At 50.4% G+C, this 22,832-nt stretch overlaps 1 protein-coding gene across 1 annotated transcript; it reads right to left on the bottom strand.

Moving 5' to 3' along the window:
• Positions 1–4,520: 4,520 nt before the first annotated feature.
• Positions 4,521–18,174, bottom strand: Cd40 (CD40 molecule). Its single transcript, XM_051186349.1, has 9 exons — positions 18,107–18,174; positions 12,284–12,362; positions 11,851–11,976; positions 11,471–11,617; positions 11,043–11,136; positions 8,173–8,234; positions 5,962–6,051; positions 5,843–5,874; positions 4,521–5,030 (listed from the first exon to the last, which is right to left on the bottom strand). Exons 1-9 carry the CDS (start codon positions 18,158–18,160, stop codon positions 4,839–4,841), a joined length of 876 nt encoding a protein of 291 aa, XP_051042306.1. The 5' UTR covers positions 18,161–18,174; the 3' UTR covers positions 4,521–4,838.
• Positions 18,175–22,832: the final 4,658 nt, after the last annotated feature.

Consider the following 22,832-nt stretch of genomic DNA (forward strand, 5'->3'; position numbering starts at 1 on the left):
AGGAGCTGGAGAGGAAGGAGGTGGGCAGGAGTGGGAAGGATGGAACCAGAGGATCAGACAGGCCCTAGAGGGAGGCAGGAGGCTTGCTGTGAGGAGGAGGCTGGGCCTAGCTGAGTGCCAGAGCCCAGCAGGACACACCAATCTGCCTAGAGAGAGGAGAGCCTGGAGAGAAGGTTGGTCCCCACTGGCCCTGAGGCAAAAATCTACTGGTTGATCTTTCTAGAATCCCTATCTGACCACATTACTAGTCTCAGGAAATGGCTCCCCACCCCAAACCACAGCATGATCCCCCCCACACACACTTGTTCTAAATTAAGCCTGTATCTCCACACCCCTGCAGGTGGGTTTGTAATTTTCTATGCCCAACTGACTCCAGGGGAGAACAAACCTCTGGGGCATAGCCTTTAATAACTTCTGCTGCCCAAGGAACCCACTGCAAGGCCCGAGGGTATCCGCATGCACATGCCTGGAGGGTGCCCACCTCAGAGTCCATTGTGCCTAGCCAGGCTGCCCAAAAGCAATGCTGAAGTCTTGGGTTTTGGTGCCCTGGACCCAGGTCACAATGCACTGGTACAGCCTAAGCCCCCAGGGCTCCATTCATCCTCCTGGATAGCAGAGGATGGAGATAACATGTTTAGAACATTCACCTGATCTGGCTCAGGAACCTGTCAGGACACACACACACACACACACACACACACACACACAACCTGTACACAGTGAGATTCCTAGTCTTTTCATCCCAAACAGTGTGCGTCATGATTTCTTGGGCAATTGCCAAGACCTCTTTAATTATGGAATTAGCTGCATTTGTGTGTTGGGAAACAACACACAACTCTCATTCCTCCCAGGATGGGCTAGAAAGAGCCAAGAGACTTTGCCCCCCAGGAGGGATCCTGACCCAAGTAGCCTCATCCTCTCTAGTCTCCAGCCCCACCTTCTCTACTGGTTGGTTGCCCAACTCAGACTCCCATCTGCCCCAGGCAAGCACAGTCCTGGTAGGAGTGAACTTGGACCCAGATCTCAGCTCTAACAAGTTGTTTGACCTCTAAGCCCCATCTTAGAGGGGTGCAGTAAGAGGCCACACCTCCCACTGAGTGGTCAGACTGAATCTGCAGAGTGAGTAAGGCAGGGGGTGGGTGGGTCAGGCCTCATCTACAAAGCATGGGGCCTATGCAGAGCGGGCTCAAAGCGAAGCCATCACCCAGGACCGGCAAGCAGCAACCAACAACTTTAGGATGTTACCTTGCCGCCACCTGCTGGCCACTGCCAGTCTCACAGCCACCCCTCCATGTGCCACCTACAAGGGAGCAGCCCCTATATGGGAGGAGGCTGGTCTTCCCTACAATGTTCAGACTGAGACAGGCCCTTAGGGAACCAGTCTTTCATCGGGGATGTGTGACAAATGTCCATTGCAGGCAATGGCCAAGCTGGATGCTAAGAGATACTAAAGTTACTTTCCTATGCTTGGTTCTGCAGACTTTCTAAAGGAACTTCCAGACGCAGAGACAGGAGCAGAGGCAAGCGGTGTGACAGAGAGTTGAGCCAGGGAGCCAGCCGTAGAGGAAAATTGAACCTAGAAAGCATCAAACAGAAAGCAGCAGTACTGTGTGCTCGCTGTGGGCACGTGGGAATGCCATCACTCTAGGGAGACCAGAAAGCAGGGTAGATACCCTCAGGGCTGGGATGCAGCTCAGCTGACATACTGTTTGCCCTGGGTTTAGTCCCTAGAAGGGCATTAAATCTGACCTGGTGGCACATGCATATAATCCACAGCACTATAGGATCAGAAGTGCAAGGCTACATAGATAGTTTTAGACCACCTTGGGCTATATAAAACCCTGTCTCAACTTAGCTAGATTGAGAGTCTGTGCTCCCAGACACTAACTCTCCCAGCTGTCCCCAGCCTGGCCTGCAGCTACAGCAGGCAAGTATTCGGGATAGGGGAAGCCCCAGGCATCGATCCCAAAGCCAACAGAAAACCACTGCCTAGTCAGCAGTGTGAAAGCCAAGGGAAGCTGTTCTCTCAGTATGTTCTCTGATCCTGCAACATCAGGACCACCTGGAGAACTTGCTAGAAATGCAACTTCCTGATCTTGATCCCAGATATGAACCAGAAAGATGGGAGGTAGTGCCCAGCAATCTGTCACTCTACAAACCTCACAGTCGGTCACTGTGTTCATTCCTTCAAATCCTAGAACCCCTAACCTAGAGGAGAGCAACCATCACCTACAGCACCTGTTAGGAGGATGTGGTGGCTGCCCTCCACCAGGTAAGAACCAGGTAAGAAACTGGGAAGCAAAGGGTGGCAGTGACTCTCTCAAGGTTACTCGGGTTACAGGTGACAGGTAGGTCTTTTGCCTCTATCCAACACACACACACACACACACACACACGCACGCACGCACGCACGCACACGCACACACACCCCACCATGCGAGTCAGGGCCACCGATATTTGGGCTCTGGGCAGGGAAAGAGGATTAGGTCCCAAAATCCCCCCCCCCCCCGCCATATTCCCCTCTGCTTTCTAAACTAGAGCCTCCACCTGGTGCCTCCAAATGGCCCTGGAAGCTCTTCTGGGAAGACTGCCAAAGCCAGGTGTCCTTCTCTTGGCTCTCAGCGGCACCTCCCACGCCCAGCCTCCATCAGGACCAGCCATTGCCATCCCCACCCTGCAAGCAGTGGGATCTCCAGGGGGATCCACAACTGTGAGACTTACGAGTTAAACCGAAGTGGGAGTCTGTGTAGGAGTCTCTCGGAGGCACCTCCTTGGCATGGCTCCTCCTCATCGTCCCCCAGCCTTCCTCCCCTCCCCTCCCCTCTGCTCCCACTCCATCTGCTGCTCCTCCTGGCTAGGCTCTCCCTCAGTTGGCACAGCAGGAAAAGAGAACAGGATGCTCTATTTTTATCCTGAGACACTGTCGTGGGGCAGGAGAGGGCACCATCTGAGTGGGAAGCATCGCGGAGGTTAGAAGGCAGTAGGGGACCCAGGATCTCCCTGGAAGCTGGTGTCTGCGGTGGCTAGGTTCTGGAAAGCAGAGCTGGATCTTGGGACAGCTTGGAACCAAGAGCTCATGGGCCACTGCACACCACTGTGTCACCATTGGCAAGTCACTCCCCCTCTCTATACCCATTCCCTCCACCTGTAAAATGGGGAGGGACACAGACCTTGCCTGTCCTAGAAGGCTACTTCTGTGAACCTGAGGCCTTGCAAACTTACCACTGAATGTGAGCACGCAGGCAAAATTCCCTGGAGGCCCAGCAATCTGGGTACACTCTTGCTTGAGCTCAGAAAATACCCTAATTCTTCTAGCCTAATAGCAAATTAAATATCTCATCACCTGGCATGTCTACCCTTAGTCTCCTTCGTGCATGTTTGATGATTTTTTAATTATGTAAGCATGATATGAATCTACTGTCCCCTTGGAAAAATAATGATGCATTATGGGAAACCCAACACACACCTGCCACGAGACCTCATCATTCTTTTAAAAAAATACTTCTTCATATTTTCTGTACATGTGTTTTACCTGTGTAGTATGTACATGTATCACGTATGTTCAGTGCCCATAGATGGCAGAAGAGGGCATCGGATTCCCTGAAATTGGATGGCTGTGAGCCACTATGTGGGCCCTGGGAAACAAACCAAGACCCTGTATAGGAGCTGCTGCTCTTAAGCACTGAGCCTCCTCTCCACACCCACTCCTGCAGTTTGGATGTTCAGGGTTTAATCTGAAATCTTTGCTTTACCCACACGTTACGTGTCTTATTCACAGCATCATAGCTTTCCTTCCATATCTATATAGACCGTATTCAAGTACAGTGTGCAGCCTGCTTACACACTGTTATATAGTACATAAGTACTGTTTCAGGGCATGTGAGGGCTTCATGTGCTTTGTTTTGGATGTTGGGAGAAGCTGTGCTTTAGCTTTTGTTTTTCTTTCTTTCTTTTTTTTTTTTTTTTTTTTTTTTTTTTCCAAGACAGGGTTTCTCTGTGTATCCCTGGTTGTCCTGGAACTCGCTCTGTAGACCAGGCTGGCCTCAAACTCAGAGATCTACCAGCCTGTGAGTCCCTAGTGCTAGGATTCAAGGCGTGTATCACCACCACCCAGTTAATGTTTGTTTTTGCAACAGTGTCATGTAGTCCAGGCTAGCCCTGAATTCACTATGTATTCAAGGCTGGCTTGGGACTCCTGGTCCTCCTGCCTTCTCCTCCTGAGTGCTGGTATCACAGGCATGAACCCATTTTAGGGTATGCACATACACACTCATGCATGCATGAACATGTACCACAGAGTGCCTGTGGAGGTCCAATGTCAACCCTCTGGATTTGGTTGTCTCCTGTTACCATGTAGTCCCAGAGATCAAAATCAGGTAATCAGGCTTTGGTGGCTAGCACCTTTACCCACAAAAGCTATCTTACCTGCCTGGGTATGTGTTTTTAAAAGTCGCTTTACCCATCATTCCACTACCTGCTTTTGTTTGTTTGTTTCGGCTGATAGTATTTCTGAGATCCTGTTGCATAAATACATTACAAATTTATTTAGCCAGTCCCCTGCTGATGGGCAATCAGGTGTCTTCTAACAGTACAAGCAACAAAGCCGTAGACTGTGGCGTCCATGACTCCTGAGAGTAAAAGCTACCATGATACGGCTCTGGGTCCTGTATGGCTGCACTCTGTGGACCCCTGATACCCAAGCTTTTCCTCCATCTTTTTAAAAGCAAGTTGAGAGGCAGGCATGACAGGTTTTGTTCCTTTCAAATCTCAAATGTCAGCAGTCATCCAAAGCCAGGTCCTTGCCCTCATGCCATCGCCACTACAACAGCTCCAGGGTCTCAGGCCAGGTGCTTCAAGTCCATGTTGTCCGTCAGCTGCCTCTCCTGCACTGCGATGCGGCTCTCCTTGCCATCCTCCTGTGTGACGGGCTGACACCCACGCAATGTCTCCTGCACTGGGGCCACAGTGTTGTGGCCAGGGCAATCTTCTGTCTCGGTAGGATCTCCCCTTTCAACAGCAGGGGGTAAGGCCTGGAGAGCCAGGGTGTGAGAGCCAAGGTCACCCCTAGCCACAGAGCCATCCTGTCCCCAGGAGCAGAATCCTTCCTCCAAGTCCCTTCCCCTTGTGGGAGAGGGATGTTATCAAAGCTGATTTCTCAGATACCTCCTGCCCCCTGCTGGACACATGAAATTTGGCAGGAAACTTCCAGAGTCAGAGTCAGGCAGAGGAAAAAGCTGCCCCTCTGGTTCCACCTACTGGGCCTCTAAAGGTTGGACTTGCCTATTTTCCAAGCCAGAGGAAAGCACTGGCAGGGTTATTCTGCCAATGCTGCCTGGCTCCTCCCAATGGGGAAGTGACTGGGTTAGAGGAAAGAACAAGATCGTGATTCAGAGCTGGGTAGGGTTAAGAGTAGCCAACTGTCACCTTACTAACCCCGGGACAGACCCTGAGCCTGTTCGCCTGTTTCCCGTGTGTGTGTGTGTGTGTGTGTGTGTGTGTGTGTGTGTGTGTGTGTGTGTGTGTGTACATATGGTGTGGTGTTGGGTGTATGTGCATGTATCCATGTATGCACTGATGGAGACGAGAGGACAATGTCACTCTCAACTTTACTTGCTGAGTCAGGGTTTCCTTTGGTTTCTTTCGGAACCTGGAGTACCTTGTGTCAGCAAGCTCTGCACCCCACCCTGATGTTTTTTTTCCGTGAGTACTGGATCTAAATTCAGGTCCCTGGGCTTGTGCAGCAAGCACTTTGCTCAGAGTAGTAATCTGTCTCCCTGCCATGAGTCTCCCAACCTGCCCACGAGTCAATCTTTCAAGCTTCTCTCCCTCAAAGATGGCTTACCTTATTATCCTTTGGTTCCTTGACCACTTTTTCTAGAAAGAAAAAGAAGGGGTGGGGCATTGGGAGGGCTGGTTCTGTAGCACTGAGTCCTCCCCCTGTCCCCTCACAGGGGCACTCACTGATACAGAAGGACACCACCATGATGACGGTGGCGAGGATGACCAACACGATGGGAATGACCAGTAGGGCTCTTTTCCGGGGCTGCAAACCTGGGGAGACAGACTTGAGTAGAGCCACCGGTAGGTGTTCCCACTCCTTGTCCAAAGCAACTGCATCTTCTAAAGCATCTAGGCCTCCTGAGGTCAGAGCTTTCGAGCGGCAGCATTGGGATGGTGTTGTATTAAATGCTTTATGGTATCTGCCAATGTTTATGAACTACGAGATTGCATATCCATGGGGGGGGTAGTGTATGTGGGTCTGGTGTATGTGCAGGTGTGTGTGCATCTGTGTGCGCATTCAGAGGCCAGAGGAGGATGCAGATGTCCTGCTCTGTCACATGTCACATACCACCTTCTCCTGAGCCTGGAGCTAGTCTGGCAGCCTACAAGCTACAGCAGTTCTCCTTCTCGCCCCACCCCCAAAGCACTGGGGTCACAGTCTATGTGGCTATGTCTAGCTCATGCTTGCACAATAAACACTCTTACCATCTCTCTAGCCCTGGGAGATTCCAGTTGGGAGGCTCAGCCCCCAGTCAGCCAACTTCCCACCTGGCATTCACCAGCTATGTGGTGAGGGGAAACCCGCCTGCCTGTTTCTCACGCCCCCTGCTCTCTTCCCTACCCTGCGGCCGTTCAGCTCTCCTGTCTACGTTGTTCACATTTGCTATGGAAGTGTGGAGGAGAGAAATAAAGTCTCTCTTCTGTCCTCATTGCTCTTCCAAGTGACAAAAAGACCAAAAGGCAGGAGGCCTCGGAGGCAAGGGGTGCAACTACTTCCCCATAACAATTAAGGAGACAAAGAAATTCCACCCTCTTTGAGACAGGGTCTCACTAAGTGGCTCAGGCTGACCTTGAACTTGGGGTTCTCATGCATCAGCCCCCTGAGTGCTGGGGCTGTATGCCTGTACCATCCCATCCACCTGACAGATAGGGAGGCAAACACCAGCAGAACAAACTCTGGCCCATAGGTGGCTACGTGGCTTTTAAATAAACTTGTATTGGACCAGGGACAAAATCAGGATGCTGTAAGCAAGGTCCACACATCTGGCAAGGCCAGCTCCTACTTGATTTTAAAATTTGCTCTTTTGTTCACTGCAGGTTTTTGCTTTTTACATTTGTTTTTTTTTTCCTAGTATAATTCCAAAATGTTCTTTCTCTTGCTTGTTGTTCTTTCACAATAGTTTATTACATGTTACATATGAGCTCAAGAGTTTTTCTCACTCCATTCCAGTCACATCTTTCCAAGAGAACAAAGTCAATCTTGAGAAAAACAAAAAGACTGTATTTTTATTTTCCTTTTCGGAATTGGGGATCTAACCTAGGCCTTCACACATGCTAGACAAGTGTGGGGGTCTAACCCAGGACCTCACACATGCCAGACAAGTGTGGAGGGTCTAACCCAGGACCTCACACATGCCAGACAAGTGTGGAGGGTCTAACCCAGGACCTCACACATGCCAGACAGTGTGGGGGTCTAACCCAGGACCTCACACATGCCAGACAAGTGTGGAGGGTCTAACCCAGGACCTCACACATGCCAGACAAGTGTGGGGTGCTGGGTCATCATGCTTGCACAAGAGTTTGGCTTACTGTGCCATCTCAGTAACCCTCTTTTTACTTTCTATGTTGAGACACTGTGTCCTCAAGCTTCCCAGGCTAGGCTTGAACTTGCAGAGTTCTTGCCTCAGCTTCCTAAATAGCTGTGCTGACAGGCCCACTCCCCAGACCCAGCTCTCTTACCCGTCTCTTTCTTTACTCATTCAGTGACAACCTAGTCCCTGTTGTTATCTGAGTTTGTGATCCAGCCGCTGGTCAAGCTTCTCATCCTAGCATCCAAACCAAGGCTAACCGGTGACAACGCCACAGTGTACCCTCGCCTCAATTGAGCGGGAGCAGACCTGTGCTCACAATTTCAAAATGGGAAAATGCCATGCCATGCACTCATACCACACCAGTAAGGGAGGTGCTGCTGCTAACCCATTTCACAGTTAGAGAAACTGAGGCTCACACAGCAGATATGACTCACTCAGCTTCCAAGATAGGAGCTGAAGTACTACTCCCCAAATTGCCTCTTGCTTTCACTCCTACCTCAGTGTTCCCATGTGTCTCAGGGTCCCCTTCCAGTTCCCCCTTCCCAAACAACAGGCAGGACCCGTTCTCCCCTGGACTCACCGCAGACAGCATCAGTCCAATTCGTCCCTTCCTGTCGTACCACCATGTTTTTGGCCTCACAGCTGCACAAAGACACATGTGTACACATATGTGTGCATGCACACACACATGCAGAGAGGGAGAGAGAACAGGGCTCCCCAACCGTAAGGCTTCCGAGCCCAGGGGAGCCAGCCAGCGAGTGGCAAGGCCAGGCTCACTGACAGTGACTGACAGTGCAGCATTCTGAGCTGGCCATTATGGGAAGGACAGGAAGATGCGAGTGAAAGGAAAAGTTACCGCTTCCATTGAAGGAGGGTAACCAGGAGTGTGGATGGTACGGGTCAGGCTCTGTGATAAGAGCTAAAGCAGAGAGGGCATTGTTCAAAGGCAGGACCCTCGTGGCTGGAACGGAGGGGATGAGTTTGGTACACAGTGGGGCTTCTTGGCACCCACAGGTATTTTATGCTGGGAAATGCCCTAAGTCCCAGAATATTTAACAGCACCTCTCTCTCCACCAGCTAAATGCCAGGAACAGCCCCCTAGCCAATTATAGCATCTGAAAGATGAGCAGATGTGACCAATGTCCCATGCAGAGCAAAACTGGTCCATGTTAAGGGTCTTTGGGGGAGGTTTCTCCATGAAGGCATCGGTGGCTGTGAAAGTGGGGGCCAGCTAAGCAGGACCAGGGTGACAGGAGAGTCAATCCTGAGATTGACTTGTGATGGTATGCTCCAGGCAGGGCAGCTCCGGCAGCTGGAGTGTCCTTGGCACCCAGCCAGACAACCTAACTAGAAAGAGGGGCTGGTCCCAGGCCACTCACACAGGAGGCACTGCAGAAGAGTGGGAAGCCAGAGGCAGGACAAGAACAGAGATGTGAGCTGTGGGATGGATGGTCCTTGGGAGATGTGGGCAGAGAGGGACACGGCAATGGGAAGGCCAGAAGCAGTGAAAGAGGGCTTCAGAGAAAGCGTGTACTTAGTCACGTGAGAAAAACACTGAGCACCTTCAGCGGAAGCCTCCAGAGAGGAGGGGCATTCCAGTTCCAGATAGGAAGCTGAGGGTCCCACCGGTGCTGAAGCAGATTAGGGGATCCACAGAGGAAGATCAGAAGGGCCCCGAGAGGTACAAAAGTTAAAAGAGCAGCCGCACCAGCCAAGTGGTGCGGTGTGGCCGGTGCACACTTGACTCCGGTACAGGGACCTCTGTGATCGGCTAATACCCACCAGTGGACACTGATGAGTGCCTGCTGTGGGTGACATCATTCCAAACACAGAGGAAGAGACTGGTGAGGTGGGGGGGGGGGGCTACAACTCTCCATTCAAGCAGCTGCTAGCCTTCGGGGAAGGTGAGCTGTAAACAAGGTATAGAATGTAGGCCACAACTTGTGTAAGATGTCATGGGTGTGTTGGGGGGGGTTGTGTGTGTGTCGATGTGTTTCTTGTTTACTGGCAGAATCTCTGGGAAGGAGTACAGAGAAAAGAGCCTGAGGAGAGGGGCTTATTCATTTTTAAAAAGCAAATGTAAAGAGTTAATGGGGTGCGTACTTAAGGGTTCTCCCAGGCAGGAGACTCCGAAGCAAAAGGATAAAGAGTGTGCTCAGGCAGGGTGCAAGGTGTGCAAACGCAGGGTGCAAGGTGTGCAAACGCAGGGTGCAAGGTGTGCAAACGCAGGGTGCAAGGTGTGCAAACGCAGCGTGCAAGGTGTGCAAACGCAGCGTGCAAGGTGTGCAAACGCAGCGTGCAAGGTATGGGGGAGAGTTAGGGAAACGTGCTGGACCCGGCCCCACACCAGACTCAGGGCTTCTTCCCAGAGGCAGCAGAGCCATGGAATGCTTTAAAGTACAGTGATCCAGAAAGGGCTCACAATGGCAAGACAATGCAGAGCCAGCCAAGGGGTAAGGAGCCTGTGAAGAGACGAGGCCATCACCACACCACAGTGCTGAGGCCCATGTGACCACACTAGAGAGTAAAGAGGTGGATTCCCCAGACGCTCACAGCAGACACACGGACCTGACTGAGGGGGAGGGGGAGGCAAAGGTGGGCAGCTCTGTGTGACTGCCCTGAGCCAGAGCCTGCCTTTCACTTGGGGCTTGGTTATACAGAGGTTGAGGTGTTGGGGAATCACTACATTCAGCTGTGAGACTCTGGGGCCCAAAGCACAGATTCAGGGGAGAGGAAACCGCGGATGTAGACAAGACAGTCCAGGAGAGGGGGGGATAGTGACTGGGGAGCAGAGAATCCGAACAAAACACCAGAAAAGCAACTAAGAGTCAAGAAGGGCTGGGGGACAGACAACTCAGTCAGGAGACTGTAAGCATGAATTCAATCCCTAGGACCCACATTAGGAAAAAGAAACCCAGGCTGGGTGGCATATGGTTGTAATCCCCGGTGCTGCAGAGGCAGCCTAGTCTACTTGGCGAGTTCCAGGCCAGTGATAGCCTACCTCAGAACAAAAGAAAAAGGTGGACAGTGCCTGGGGAATAACACCCCAAGTTGCTATCACACGTGTGCACACACATACAAATGCATACACAAGTGTACAAATACATGTACACACAAGTGTACATACACACGCACATGACTGCACACACACACACACACACACACACACACACACACACACACCCCAAGAAAATGGAAGAACTGACAAGGAACAGTAAAGGAGAGAAAGGGGTGTCGTGGTGCCTCAAGATGAGAGACTTCAGGAAGACAAGGAGGTCCAGATTCTATTAACTGAGCAAGAGCAGGCAAAAAAAAAAACATGCACAAAGCGTCCCTTAGGCCAGCCACAAGGCCACATTCACAAGTGAGTGAGTGTGGCCATGAGGAGGTAGCTGAAGAAGCTGCAACAGGACCCACGCTTCTTTTTGGTTGAGGAGAGGCAACTCTTACTTGGTCCAAGGATGACACTTTTCAAAAGTTGATGACCCATTTGAGAAGAAGCCGGCTGGGCAGGGTTCACACACCGTATCGGTAGTCCGCGTGGCTGGGAGCATGTGGGGAGGGTGCATCAAGAGTCTCAGTGAGTCACAGTGTCACAGCATGTGACTCCTGCAGGAGCCAGCAGACAAGCAGGGCAGGAAACAGTCTGCGGTGGCCCCTTAAGACTGCAACCCAGCAGGAGTCCCCTTCCCCTTCCCCAGGAAGTTGCCCATAGCCAAGGCCAGAATGTGAAAGATCCCATTTCCTGCTAATCAGAGGAAGACACCAGTCCAAGTGGGTGTCGCTATCCCCTCTGCTCTTGGGGGCCAAAAGTCAACTGCCCAACCCCAGCTCCTTTCTTCCATCCACAGAGCTGTTTCCCCAGGCAGGCCACTTACCCATCTGCTTAACTCCAAAGCCAGGGCCACAGGATGTGTGCTGAGCACACCTTCCACACTCCTCGCTAGTGCAGTGTTGACCTTCCTTACAGGCACAAATGGTGTCTGTATCTGAGGTGCCCTCCTTCTCAACCTGAAGCCCTTCCTCTGAGCAGAGATGAGAAGGATGAATGAGAAATCCCCCTGGGCTGCAAGATCCCTACTTCTCACATCATCTCCTGTTTCCTTACGCTCTCTTCCTGGTACAGACGACGGCCAACTAACTAACTTATTCAACAGTCCAAACTCAACCCAGACTCCCACCCACCAGGTCAGACCCTTCTACTGAAATCCAGATCAACCCAGTTCTCAAGTGCACCTCCCCAAGCAGCCCCACGCACTGGATTCACAGTGTGTGTGCTGGTAACACCGGGGTTCCTTGTTCCACTTGTTCATGAATTCGCCTGAGCCACACAGAAGGCATTGGGTCTTGGCGAGAGCCGTGCAGTGGCTCTCCAGTCTCTTTCCTGAAGAAAAACAACAACAGGAGGAGGGGGGAGAAATGAGGCAGTTCAGGTCAGCCCTGTGACGCAGACCTTGTTACTACCCAGTGAGCCAGGGTCTGGGGCATGGAGCTTGGGAATGGACATCTCAGACCCTGTGTGAGTGGGGAAGATGGGGATACAGGGCAGCCTGGGGCATTCTAGTATCAAGGAAGTGGGGGGGGGAGCCATTTTTAGCCTTGAGTTCACAGTTCATACATGGGGTCTGCATCTGCCAGCAAACAAGAGGGAAGGAAGGGTCTTGGTATGGGGCTAGACGTTGTCATCTCACCTGGCTGGCACAAGTCACAGCACTGGCCATCGAAGAGGTACTGTTTGTCGTCGCATGTAATGCATTGTCCTAAATGGACCTAAAAAACAGAAGTGTGTAACTGGAAGGGATCTCTGACAGACATGTTGAAAGTTAGCCAGGACACAGACTGTAGCAGAAGTGGAAATTCAAAGCAGAAAAGAAAGCCCCCACAGTATGAGCTATACTTGATTCTTACTATACTGCCAAGTGGTGTGCTTATAAAACATATCCAGAGAGTCATTCTGCCATCTTACAAAGAACTCGCAACTCTCTCACCCAAATAGATCCACTTGACTTCTCGCTGCTCCCAAAGACCCAGCAGGAAGGGTGAACTCAAGTACTTCCTGTAGAGTCCCAGGCTGCCAGCTCCAGCTGGCCTCAGCCCTTCTCCCGAGTGCCACCATGGTTTCTGTCCCCAGCTCCACATCAACTGATGCCAGAAGGATAGGAGTCATTCTACTGAGGGCAACACTGAGCAGCAACGAGGCCGAGACACTGTGTGAAGGCAGGTACCCTCAGAGCTCAGAACATCGAGTTAGAAACTCCTTGGGAGCCAGAGTGACAGGTGGCTGTGAGTTGCCCAGCATTGGTGCTGGGAACCTAATCTCAGTCCTCTGCAAGTGCCTGGAATGCTCTCAACTGCTGAGCAATCCCTCCAGCCTGTATTGTGTTCCTTAAGGTCAGGCTACCTTCTAACATTCCACAGGGACAGAATTCAAAGTTCTCAACATGTCCTCTGTCCACTGACTGTGTCTTACTCTCGACATTTCCACATCTAAGTGCCACCCATGCTATGAACTTGCTAGTTTAAACACACTTCTCTTAACTGTAAGTCTGTTGTTGCCTTGTGAGAACAGCCAGTATCACTTCCCATAAATTAAAAAGAAACCCTAAAAATACACGCAACAGACTCTTAACAAGTTAGTAAACCTCAGCTCGTAGCTGAGAGCCTCCTCCCTAGGCCTGTCTTAATTTTAGTTTTAAAAGTCTTTGAAAGGCGGCATTAACTAGCCAGGTGTGGCTGTGCAGGCCTTTAATCCCAGCACTTGGGAGGTAGAGGCAGGCAGATCTCTGTGAGTTCAAGGCCATCCTAGTCTATAAAGTGAGTTCCAGGACAGCCATGGCTACACAGAAGAACTGTCTCAAAAACAAAAAAGAAAGGAAAGGAGAGAAGGAGGGAGAGAGGGAGGGAGGAAGGGAGGGAGGGAGGGAGGGAGGAAGGGAGGGAGGGAGGGAGGGAGGGAGGAAGGGAGGGAGGGAGGGAGGGATTAATTATGGTCTGACTCTAGAGACTTGCTCCTTGAAAACATAAGGACAGGACAGCAATGTGGCTCAACAGATCAAGGCACCTACTGCCTGATGTCCTGAGTTCAATCCCTGAGAAATCACATGGCAGGAAAGACTGGCTTCTATAAATTGTCCTCTAATCTCCACACCTACACCTACATACATGCATGCGTGCATACATACATATGTATAATAGAAAATATTTTTTAAAGTGTGATTTTTTTTAAGAACTATAAAGTGAGTCTGTTTTGGTGTGTGTGTGCATATGCATTGCCCTGTTTGTGACTTGGAGCATGTATTTGCCACAGTTCAAGTGTGTGGCAGTCAGGGCACAACATCCGTGTCAGTCCTCACCTGCCACCTGTTTAAAATGGGGTCTACGCCCAGCTGGCTGGCCTGAAAACTTTAGGGCTCTTCTGTCTCACTGTAGGAGCATTAGGGTTGCACATTCTACCACACACAACCTTACATGGTTCCAGGGGTGAACTAGGTCCTCAGGCTTGCATGGCAAGTGCTTCGACCACTGAGCTATCTCCCCAGTCCTGTACTTGAGGACTTATGTAAGTTTTTTTTTTTTTTTTTTAAAGACTTTAAAGTTTTAGTCGGGTGGTGGTGGCACATGCCTTTAATCCCAGCACTCGGGAGGCAGAGGCAGGTGGATGTGAGTTTGAGGCCAACCTGGTCTACAGAGTGAGTTCCAGGACAGCCAGGGCTACACAAAGAAACCTTGTCTTAAAAAAATAACATTTTTTAGGTGTGTTTATTTTATTTTATGTGTTCGAGTGTTTTGACCACACAGGTGCATGCCTGGTGCTCTTGGAGATCAGAAGAGGACTCAGGATTCCCAGGGATTAGTGCCAAGGACAGTTGTGAGCCACATGTGGATGCTAGGAAACTGAACCTCTGCAAGAGCAACAAGTGCTCTAAGGATCTGTCTAGCCATAAGATTTATTTTATTTTTGATTAAGGGTAGATATGTGTCTATATGTGGATATGTGTGTGTGAGGGCAGGTACCCTCAAAGTTCAGAAGAGCAAGTCAGAAACTCCCTGGAGCCAGAGTTGCAGGTGGTTGTGATCCTCTGCTGGGAATCTAACCCCAGTCCTCTGCAAGGGCCGCACATGCTCTTAACTGCTGAGCCATCCCTCTAGCCCATACTGTGTTCCACCAAGTCAGGCTACATTCTAGAAATACCCATGGCTAGGGCTGTGGGGAGCCATGTTTGAGAATGAGACAGATCACTCTGAAACACAAACTAGTTATCTTGCTCTTCTGAGGCTGCATTTCCTCGCCATTAAAGATTTGTTTTTACTATGTTATTTGTGTGCCAGCCCAGTGTAGGTACTAAGACCTGAACTCAGCAGCATGTGCTCTCACCCACTAAGCCATCTCTCCAGCCCTGTTTTGTCACCTTTAAAATGGAATTGTAACACCTGCCCTGGGTTGAGAATGTGAGAGAACACATAAGCATGAGCTGGCAGTCTACCGTGGTGGGTGCTCACAAAACAGCAGCTGTATTCAGCTCACACAGATGACTGTCTGCTCGGGTACCCTGTGTAGGAAACCAGCAGTCTGCTGACCCCGCCCCCTAACAATGGGCGGGGCAGGCATGGCCATGTCATTGCTACATCACTCACTACAGGGCTGCTTAAGGGGACTCAGTTATGAGTTATGCACGAGTTTCCCTTTTAAAGCAAGCTGCTGCACACCCCCATTCTCTCTCTCTCTCTTTCTCTCTCTCTCTCTCTTGCTTTCGTTTGGTCACCAGCTACCCGCCTCTTCTTCTCTCCCCCTCTCTCTCTTCCCTCTCTTCTCTTCCATTCTCCCTCATTCCCCTTTCTAAATAAACTCCTCATTAAGCTCTATCTGCCTGGCGTGTTATTCCCTCCGCCTCGCCAGCCACCTTGGTCATTCTCACCGGCTGTGAAACCTGCTATGCTCTCCACGTGGACCCTTACCGGGGACCCCAACCCCCCTTCTCCAGCTTTTATTCAAAAGAACAACACCCTGCACCCTGGAAAGTGACTGACTGTCCAGGACTCAGCTCACTGACAGCTCTCATTCAACCTGGGTATCTGAGCAAATCACTTAATGAAATGCATCTGAAAGCTCCTCTGGCAACAGCTCATCCCCAGGCAGCACCTCACCAGACTTCCCAGTCTACCTCAAGAGCAGTGAAAGCCCTTGGCGGCATCGTTGAGCATCTGAAAGAGGCACCTTTCCTCTGACAGCTTGTCACCCCAGTTTCATTCCCCAAAGCACTGATCCTTCCTCCACAAAGTTCTCAGGGCCACAGCTTGGGGACCCCTTGCCACATGAGTGGCAAGCTCACAAGTCAGATATAGGTTCATATCCATCTTGAGAGACTTTGGGCAAACCTCTTCCCCTTTCTGAGCGTCATTTTAGTCATCTGTGTAACAGAGGAGTAGGGAAAAATCAAATGGAGGCTATATGCAATCTCTCTCCCAGCCCAATGCACAGAAAGACCTCGATAAATAGCACTTGCTATTTCTGGCAGGGCCCAGCCACTACCTGGGGCCCAGACTGGAGCTCGCAAGGGCAGACTTTGCCCTTGGTAGTCCAGACCAGCCTTCATCACACCTCTGTTTCTTCCTCCATTCTTCCCACAAGGCTCTCATCCACTTCTCTCCCACTCCACCCTCCTCCAGCATCCTGTCCCTCTAAGAGCCATTGCTTAGGGCATGGGTTCTCAACCTTCCTAACGCTGTGACCCTCTAACACAGTTCCTCGTGCTGTGGTGAGTCCCAACCATAAAATTATTTACGTTGCTACTTCATAACTGTAGCTTTGCTACTGTTAGGAATCATAATGTAAGTATCTGTTTTCCAGTGGTCTTAGGCGGCCCCTGTGACTCACAGGTTGAGAACCACTGGCTCAGAGTGCGACTGAAAGCTTGGAAAGCAGCTTCCCCACTTCCTCTCCTCTCCTGTTGCTGACCCCCACAGTTATCCCTGCCCAGGCCACATGTCAGAATCTACAGCCCTCTGCTGGGGATGTAGCTCAGTTGGTACAATGACTGCCCAACATGCACGAAGCCCTAGGTTCCCTTCTAAGTGCCACATAAAACTGGTCATGGTGATGCAAGCCCATAGACCCAGCACGACACAGAAATGCAAGGGTAGGAGAGAGGGCTCGGCTATTAAAGAGCTTACCACATAAATGTGTGGATCAGAGTTCAGATCTCCAGAAACACAGGTAAATGCCAGGTATCTCTAGTGGCCCTCCTGTAATTCCAGCCTTACAAAGCAAAGACGGGGGATCCCCAAAGCAAGCTGGCTGGTGACACTGGCCATATGGGGAGCTCTGGGTTTGATTGAGAGCCTGCCTGAATGAGTGAGGTGGAGAGTGTCCAAGAATGACTCATAGAAGCTTCAGGCCACCACATGCAAGAAGACACATGACCAACACAAATGTATACACACATACAAACCATACATGCAAAAAAAAAAATGGGGGAGAAAAGGAAGAAATTAAAAGTCAGCCTCAACTACATAGCAAATTTGAGGTCAACCTCAGATACCTAAGATTCTCTCTCAACTCCTCTGGTTGATAGCATGTGCTCAGGGCACTAACTGTCCCAGCTTCAGAAAGCCAGGCCTGTAACATGACACCTGCCCACATGGGCAAGTCGGAGGGAGTCAGTTAAAACACGTAAGTCCCTGTCTCCAAACCAAAAAGACTCTTGAAAACATGAGGAGCCCAGGCAGAGGGGTGGGATGAGACTCAGGTAGTCAGGGGATTCCCAGCCTCCAGAATGAGGAACTGCAGAAATACATTTAAATCAAAAGTGAATCAAGTGCTGGCTTCTGAAAATCCCGGAGATGTGCTTGGTTGGGTCTGAGCCATTCTGGTGCCTGGAGAAACCGAGGCTGGTCTCTTCACCCTTTCCTGGGTTCCATGGCTATTCCTCTCTTTGGGTATCTCTTATACCATCTTAAGTACAAGGGGAAGAGGCATCAACCTGGGGATTCCTCCTAGATGGGCTTGGGTATGGTAGGGTGTGGTGAGTGTTAAATCCCCTCTTACCAAGAAAGTACCCAGGGTCTTGTTCCCACAAGTGGGGAAGAAAGTGGCCCCAACTAGCAGGGAGAGGATAGCCACTGATGGCAGGCATCTATCCACAATGGAAAGTGACAGGAAACAGGCCAGACCCGCCCCTTCCCCTAGCCAGGCTTCCTTCCTGTGCAACTCCGAACCCCTTTCCAGTCTTTATGGCCAGCTCCTAAGCCCAGGCTGGATTAGATAGTTGTCCAGGTATGCTCTCCCTAAGCTCCCCCTGTGCACTACACGGAATGGAATCCCAGCCTTCTGGGAGGGGAGAGGGGCAGCCCACCTTATTTTATGGTCAACACCAGAGAGATCTTGCCTGCCCTACTCACTCACCCCTTCCCTCCTTCCCCCCAAATCAGCTAGGAAGATCTCATCCCCGAACTCTTGTCTCATCTTTCCATCTCCCACTCTCAAATCCCTTGGGATCGGGACAGAAGCCACTCACCGCTGTCAACAAGCAGCCCCAGAGCACGCACTGCCGTTGTCGCAAAGTTACCATTGCGGGTCGTTGGATCGGCCAGATCACAGCTTAGGATAGTGCCTCTAGTAACTTCAAAGTCCCTGCCAAGGGCCCCGCCCAGGAAGGGGGCGGGGCCTTCAGGCACCAATCGCAGAGGGTCTCTGGATGGTTGCTGAGCAGGGATTTCCCCAGACCTTCCCAAGAGTCTGATACCCCCCTCTCCTCTCCCCCCAACCCCCGGAGTTTAAAGGGCAGGCACCTAGACGGCTGAAGGAGGCATAGTCCCAAGGGGAGCTCTTTTTCTACCTCCTGGGACCCCAAGAGCCACCTATAGCAGAACTAGGGACTCTCCTGCTTGCAAAGAGCAGAGGGATTCCTGTAGGTACTGGTGGGGCAAGGGGGCGCGCCACAGGATACCCACATTTCCCCTAATACTGCCGGGAATCTTCTCAGAACCGAAAGCGTCCCCAATGAGGCCAGAGAGGTCGAAGGAAGTCCCCAGCATCACCGCAGTTGGAAAGCCGGGAAGTGATTCAAGAAAATGAGTTCCCTACTCAGTTTCTCTTTCTTGAGAAGGAAATTCCCACGTGTAGGGGCAGAGTCCCATCCTTCCATACATGCACGCCATTCACTTGTCTCCACCAGCGGCTTCTATCCCATCCATCCGGAGTCTGGAGACAGGTGTTTACCGGGTGGACCAGCCTCTAGTAGGATCACAGGACCCACTGGGAAATGTTAGTAGAGGTCATCCCTCCTCCCCCACTAACTTAGGTGGGGGGTGATCTGTAGCAAGAATCTGAACTGTGATCCTCATGCTTGCATGACAGGCACCTTAGCCTTGGTGTCCTTTTCCCAGCACCACCCAACATTCATCATATCTTCTCCTCTGCTCCCTCCTCTCCTCATGAAATATTGGGGGGGTGGCTAGTCAGAGGACAGCTTGAAGGAGTTAGTTGTCTAGTCCCACCATGTGAGACCCATATCTGAAACTTAGGTTGTCAGGCTTCATAAGTAGTGCTTTTACCCCACACCCTCCACTACCACCATTATTTTCGAAGCAGGGTCAGCATCCTGCTCTGCAGCTAAGGTAGCCTGAGCTCTGGTCCAAGCTTGGGGCCCAATGCACAGAGTTCACTTGAGCTGAAATTTCCCACCCAGGAGCTTGAACTAGGTGGTACTTGGGATGTTGATCCTCCACACTCTGGACATCCGGGCCGTGCTGAGAGGACAGGCTGCAGAGAAAAAAGGAGGATGGGATGGGGAAGGAAGGGGTGGCACATTAACCGCAGCCGTGGGACCTGTCTCACTTGCTGTCCTATTGCAGTGAAGAGACCATAACCAAGGCAACGCTTACAAAAGAAAGCATTTAAGTGGGGACTTGCTTACGGTTTCAGAGGGTTCGTCCATGATCATCATGGTGGGAAGCAGACAGGCATGGCATTAGGGTAGCAGCTGAGAGCTTTACATCCTACTTTACAGGCAGCAGATGGTGGAGAGAGGGTGGTCTGGGCCTGGCATGGGCTTTTGAAACCTCAAAGCCCTCTCATAGTGACACACTCTCTCCAACAAGGCCACGCCTCTTAATCTTCCAAAACAGTTCCACTAACTGGGAACCAAGCATTCAAACGTATGAGCTTATGGGTGTGATTCTCAATTGACTCACCACAGGGCCTTTGCTACAAAGACACAGAAATAGCTTCATTTATCTTCAGTCCAAATGTAGGAGTCTGGGAAAAAGTTGCCTTTTTTTTTAGGAGCACAGGCCAGGTAAATGCTGAAGAGCATGCCTGGAGGCCAGGCTCCACTGCATTGTCTGCCTTCTGCCTTCTCCCTCTGGAATCCATCCTGTCTTCTGTCTCACGCATGCACGCACTCACATGCACATGCGCACACACGCATGCACGCACGCGAGCGCCACTGTCCTAACACAGGATTTCATAGTATGTGAATGGCTTGTCACTTCTCACCCAGGAACAGCCCCCCATGACAAAGAAGATGGCAAAGGGTACTCAACTCTAGAGACCTCAATACTGACCTCAAACCTGGGTAGAAGGATGGGTGTTCACATACAAAAAGGCCAGAAGCAGTCAAAGCAGGACCCAAGGGTCTCCATTAAAGACACCCAAACAAATCCAGGATAAAGAGAAATTAAACCGTTTCCTCTGTTCATCCCTGTTGGAAAACAAGCCTGGTTTTTATTCCTGGGAGTGGGGGCATTCCTAGATAACCTCAATTATTGCTTATTCCTTATTTGCTTGATTCCAAAATTGGGCCCTTCACAAAACTGCCTGGGGGAAGCCAGTACACAGAATTAAAACATTAATTATATTATATAAAACATATCATAGCGGCAATTAAAGCATCTTAAATTAATGTGTGAAAGAATAAATAGTAGCCTTCATGTTGCCCCATGGGGTGCAGACCAGACAAGATAAAGGGAAGATATTTCAGTTCACACACATCCCTAGGAGACGCTGGTGGTGAGGCCAAGGGAAAGAACAGAATTGAGATGGGCTGAGTGAGGAGGGAGGGGCTAGTGAGATGCTTCCAGGGAGGTGGCGATTGCCAGCATCCAGTCCTAGAGATAGGGCAAGGAGCACTGGAAAGAACAGTGATCCAGGAATTTGGAATCCTGGGTGAAATGGCCTTCGTGAGGATGGGTGAATGGCTGAGGAGCATGCATGGAGGGCAGAATCCGTGGCACCTGCTAGCCAAAGACCCAGCTCTACACGTGTGTCTTCCACCTATATTCTGTCCTTCCTCGTCACCTAATATGTACCCTTTCTTGTTCCCTTTCCTACATAGTATACTGCACTGGCATGTACGCTTGCATGTGTGGATGTGTTTGTGTATGTATATTATATTTGTGTATATTATGTGTGTGGGGGGGAATAAATATAAGGCTAATTGTTTTTTTCAAGTTTTAACTCCCATGCATTTGTCAGGGTTTTTGTGGTGGTTAAGTGCATAAAAATATAATTACTAGTGAAAGTGTAAAATCCAACCTGAAGCTCCACGGCTTTAGATTGGCTGTTCTGATAGTTTAGAAGATGTGTAGATCTGACTCATCTCACTACATGATGTCTTTTATTTGCAAGGTCATTACAATAAAGTTTTATTTAAAAAAGAAATGAATATTAAACCATAATGGCACATGCCTTTAATCCCTGCACTCAGGAGGCAGAGGCAGGCAGGTTTCTGGATTTTCTGCTCTACATACTGAGTTCTAGAACAGCCAGAGCTACATAGTGAAGCCCTGTCTCAAAAATTAATTAATTAATTAAAAATATCCCAGCTAGCCGGAGTTCAGTGCACCTCCTCTGGGAGCTCTTCCCCCCAGTTCCCACTGGGGTAAGCACACCACGTCCCCATGCTCTCTCTCTTCTAGTCCCACAGCCTGTCGTCCAAGTGACACTCAGCCCCACCATGCTGTACTTGAATTATTCTGTTTATTTGTGGAACCAGTGTGTTAAGGCGGCTCGACTCCATGGGGCATGATAATGAAGCTCTGGCCCTAATCTCTGCCTCCAGCCATGCTCAGCTGAATTTCCCTTTTTCTGTCCCTTAATGACATTTTGGGCAGATTGCATTACTTTTGGATCACTTTCTGTTGTTAAAATCTCCATCCTTTGGTGCTTCATTCGCAAACTCAATTTAAATCTCATCTCATCTTCCCTGCTCATCCAAGGATTGACTTGAGCCAGAAAGAATCTTGTCAGCTAGAAATAAAAAGCAAGGAGGAGAAAGGACTGGCTGGGAGATGCACCCTAGCACCTTCCAGGGATTCAGATGAGAAGGAGAAAGCAGAAGAGGGCAGATAACCCCCCTGGGGGGGGGGAGTGTCTGGCCTCTGTCAAGTTTCTCCCTGCGGCTTGACCCCCCCCCCCCTTGTCTGCAGTGGCCAAGTGTTGGCTTCCAAGGGACACTGAGTAATTTTTATGGTTTTCCTCCCAGACAGTTCTCTGATGGGACATCCAGCTCAGGTTTTAATTAACATTCCTCTCTTGCCATTGCTACCACCTGGAGACTGCAGTGCCCAGAACTCCGTCTACTCAGATGAAACCTCAGAAAGGTACTCCAGTCTGGCTACTGTTATGTTCTCTTGGCCCACAGGGGCCTTTTATCCAGGGCAGCGGCTCTGCCATGTCTTCTGCCATGTCTTCCTTCCACTGCCAGGAAGACCACATGAGAGACAGCATCCCACATCCCCTCAATTTCCACAAGGTCCTCTGAGCCTCCCTCACGCCCGTTCTTTCCTACTGCACACCCTGCAGTCATCAATAGAACAAAAGGCCTTCCTCTGTCCAGGACTATTAATTAAAGTGGGCGCCTGGGGTTGTGGCTAGTGGGTATAGAGTCAGTTCTGCCTCTTATAGTAAAGCCATTGGGGAGATCTGGCTCCCCACAACACAAAACCATTGGCTTTGCCAGACAATTCCTGGCAGAACTTTCACTCCATAACCTTTATAATGGCCATTCCGCACATCTGACTTGATTACTAGAGAGAAAGGGGTCAATGTCTTAGTTATGGTTTCTATTGCTGTGATGAAACACCATGACCAAAGCAATTTAGGGAGGAAAAGGTTTATTTGGCTCACACTTCCACATCACTGTTCATCACTGAAGGAAGTCAAGACAGGAACTCAAACTGGGCAGAAACCTGGAGCAGGAGCTGATGCAGAGGCCATGGTGGAGGGTGCTGCTTACTGAC

This window comes from Phodopus roborovskii, unplaced genomic scaffold, assembly GCF_943737965.1.
Source record: "Phodopus roborovskii unplaced genomic scaffold, PHOROB, whole genome shotgun sequence".
Lineage (NCBI taxonomy): Eukaryota > Metazoa > Chordata > Mammalia > Rodentia > Cricetidae > Phodopus > Phodopus roborovskii.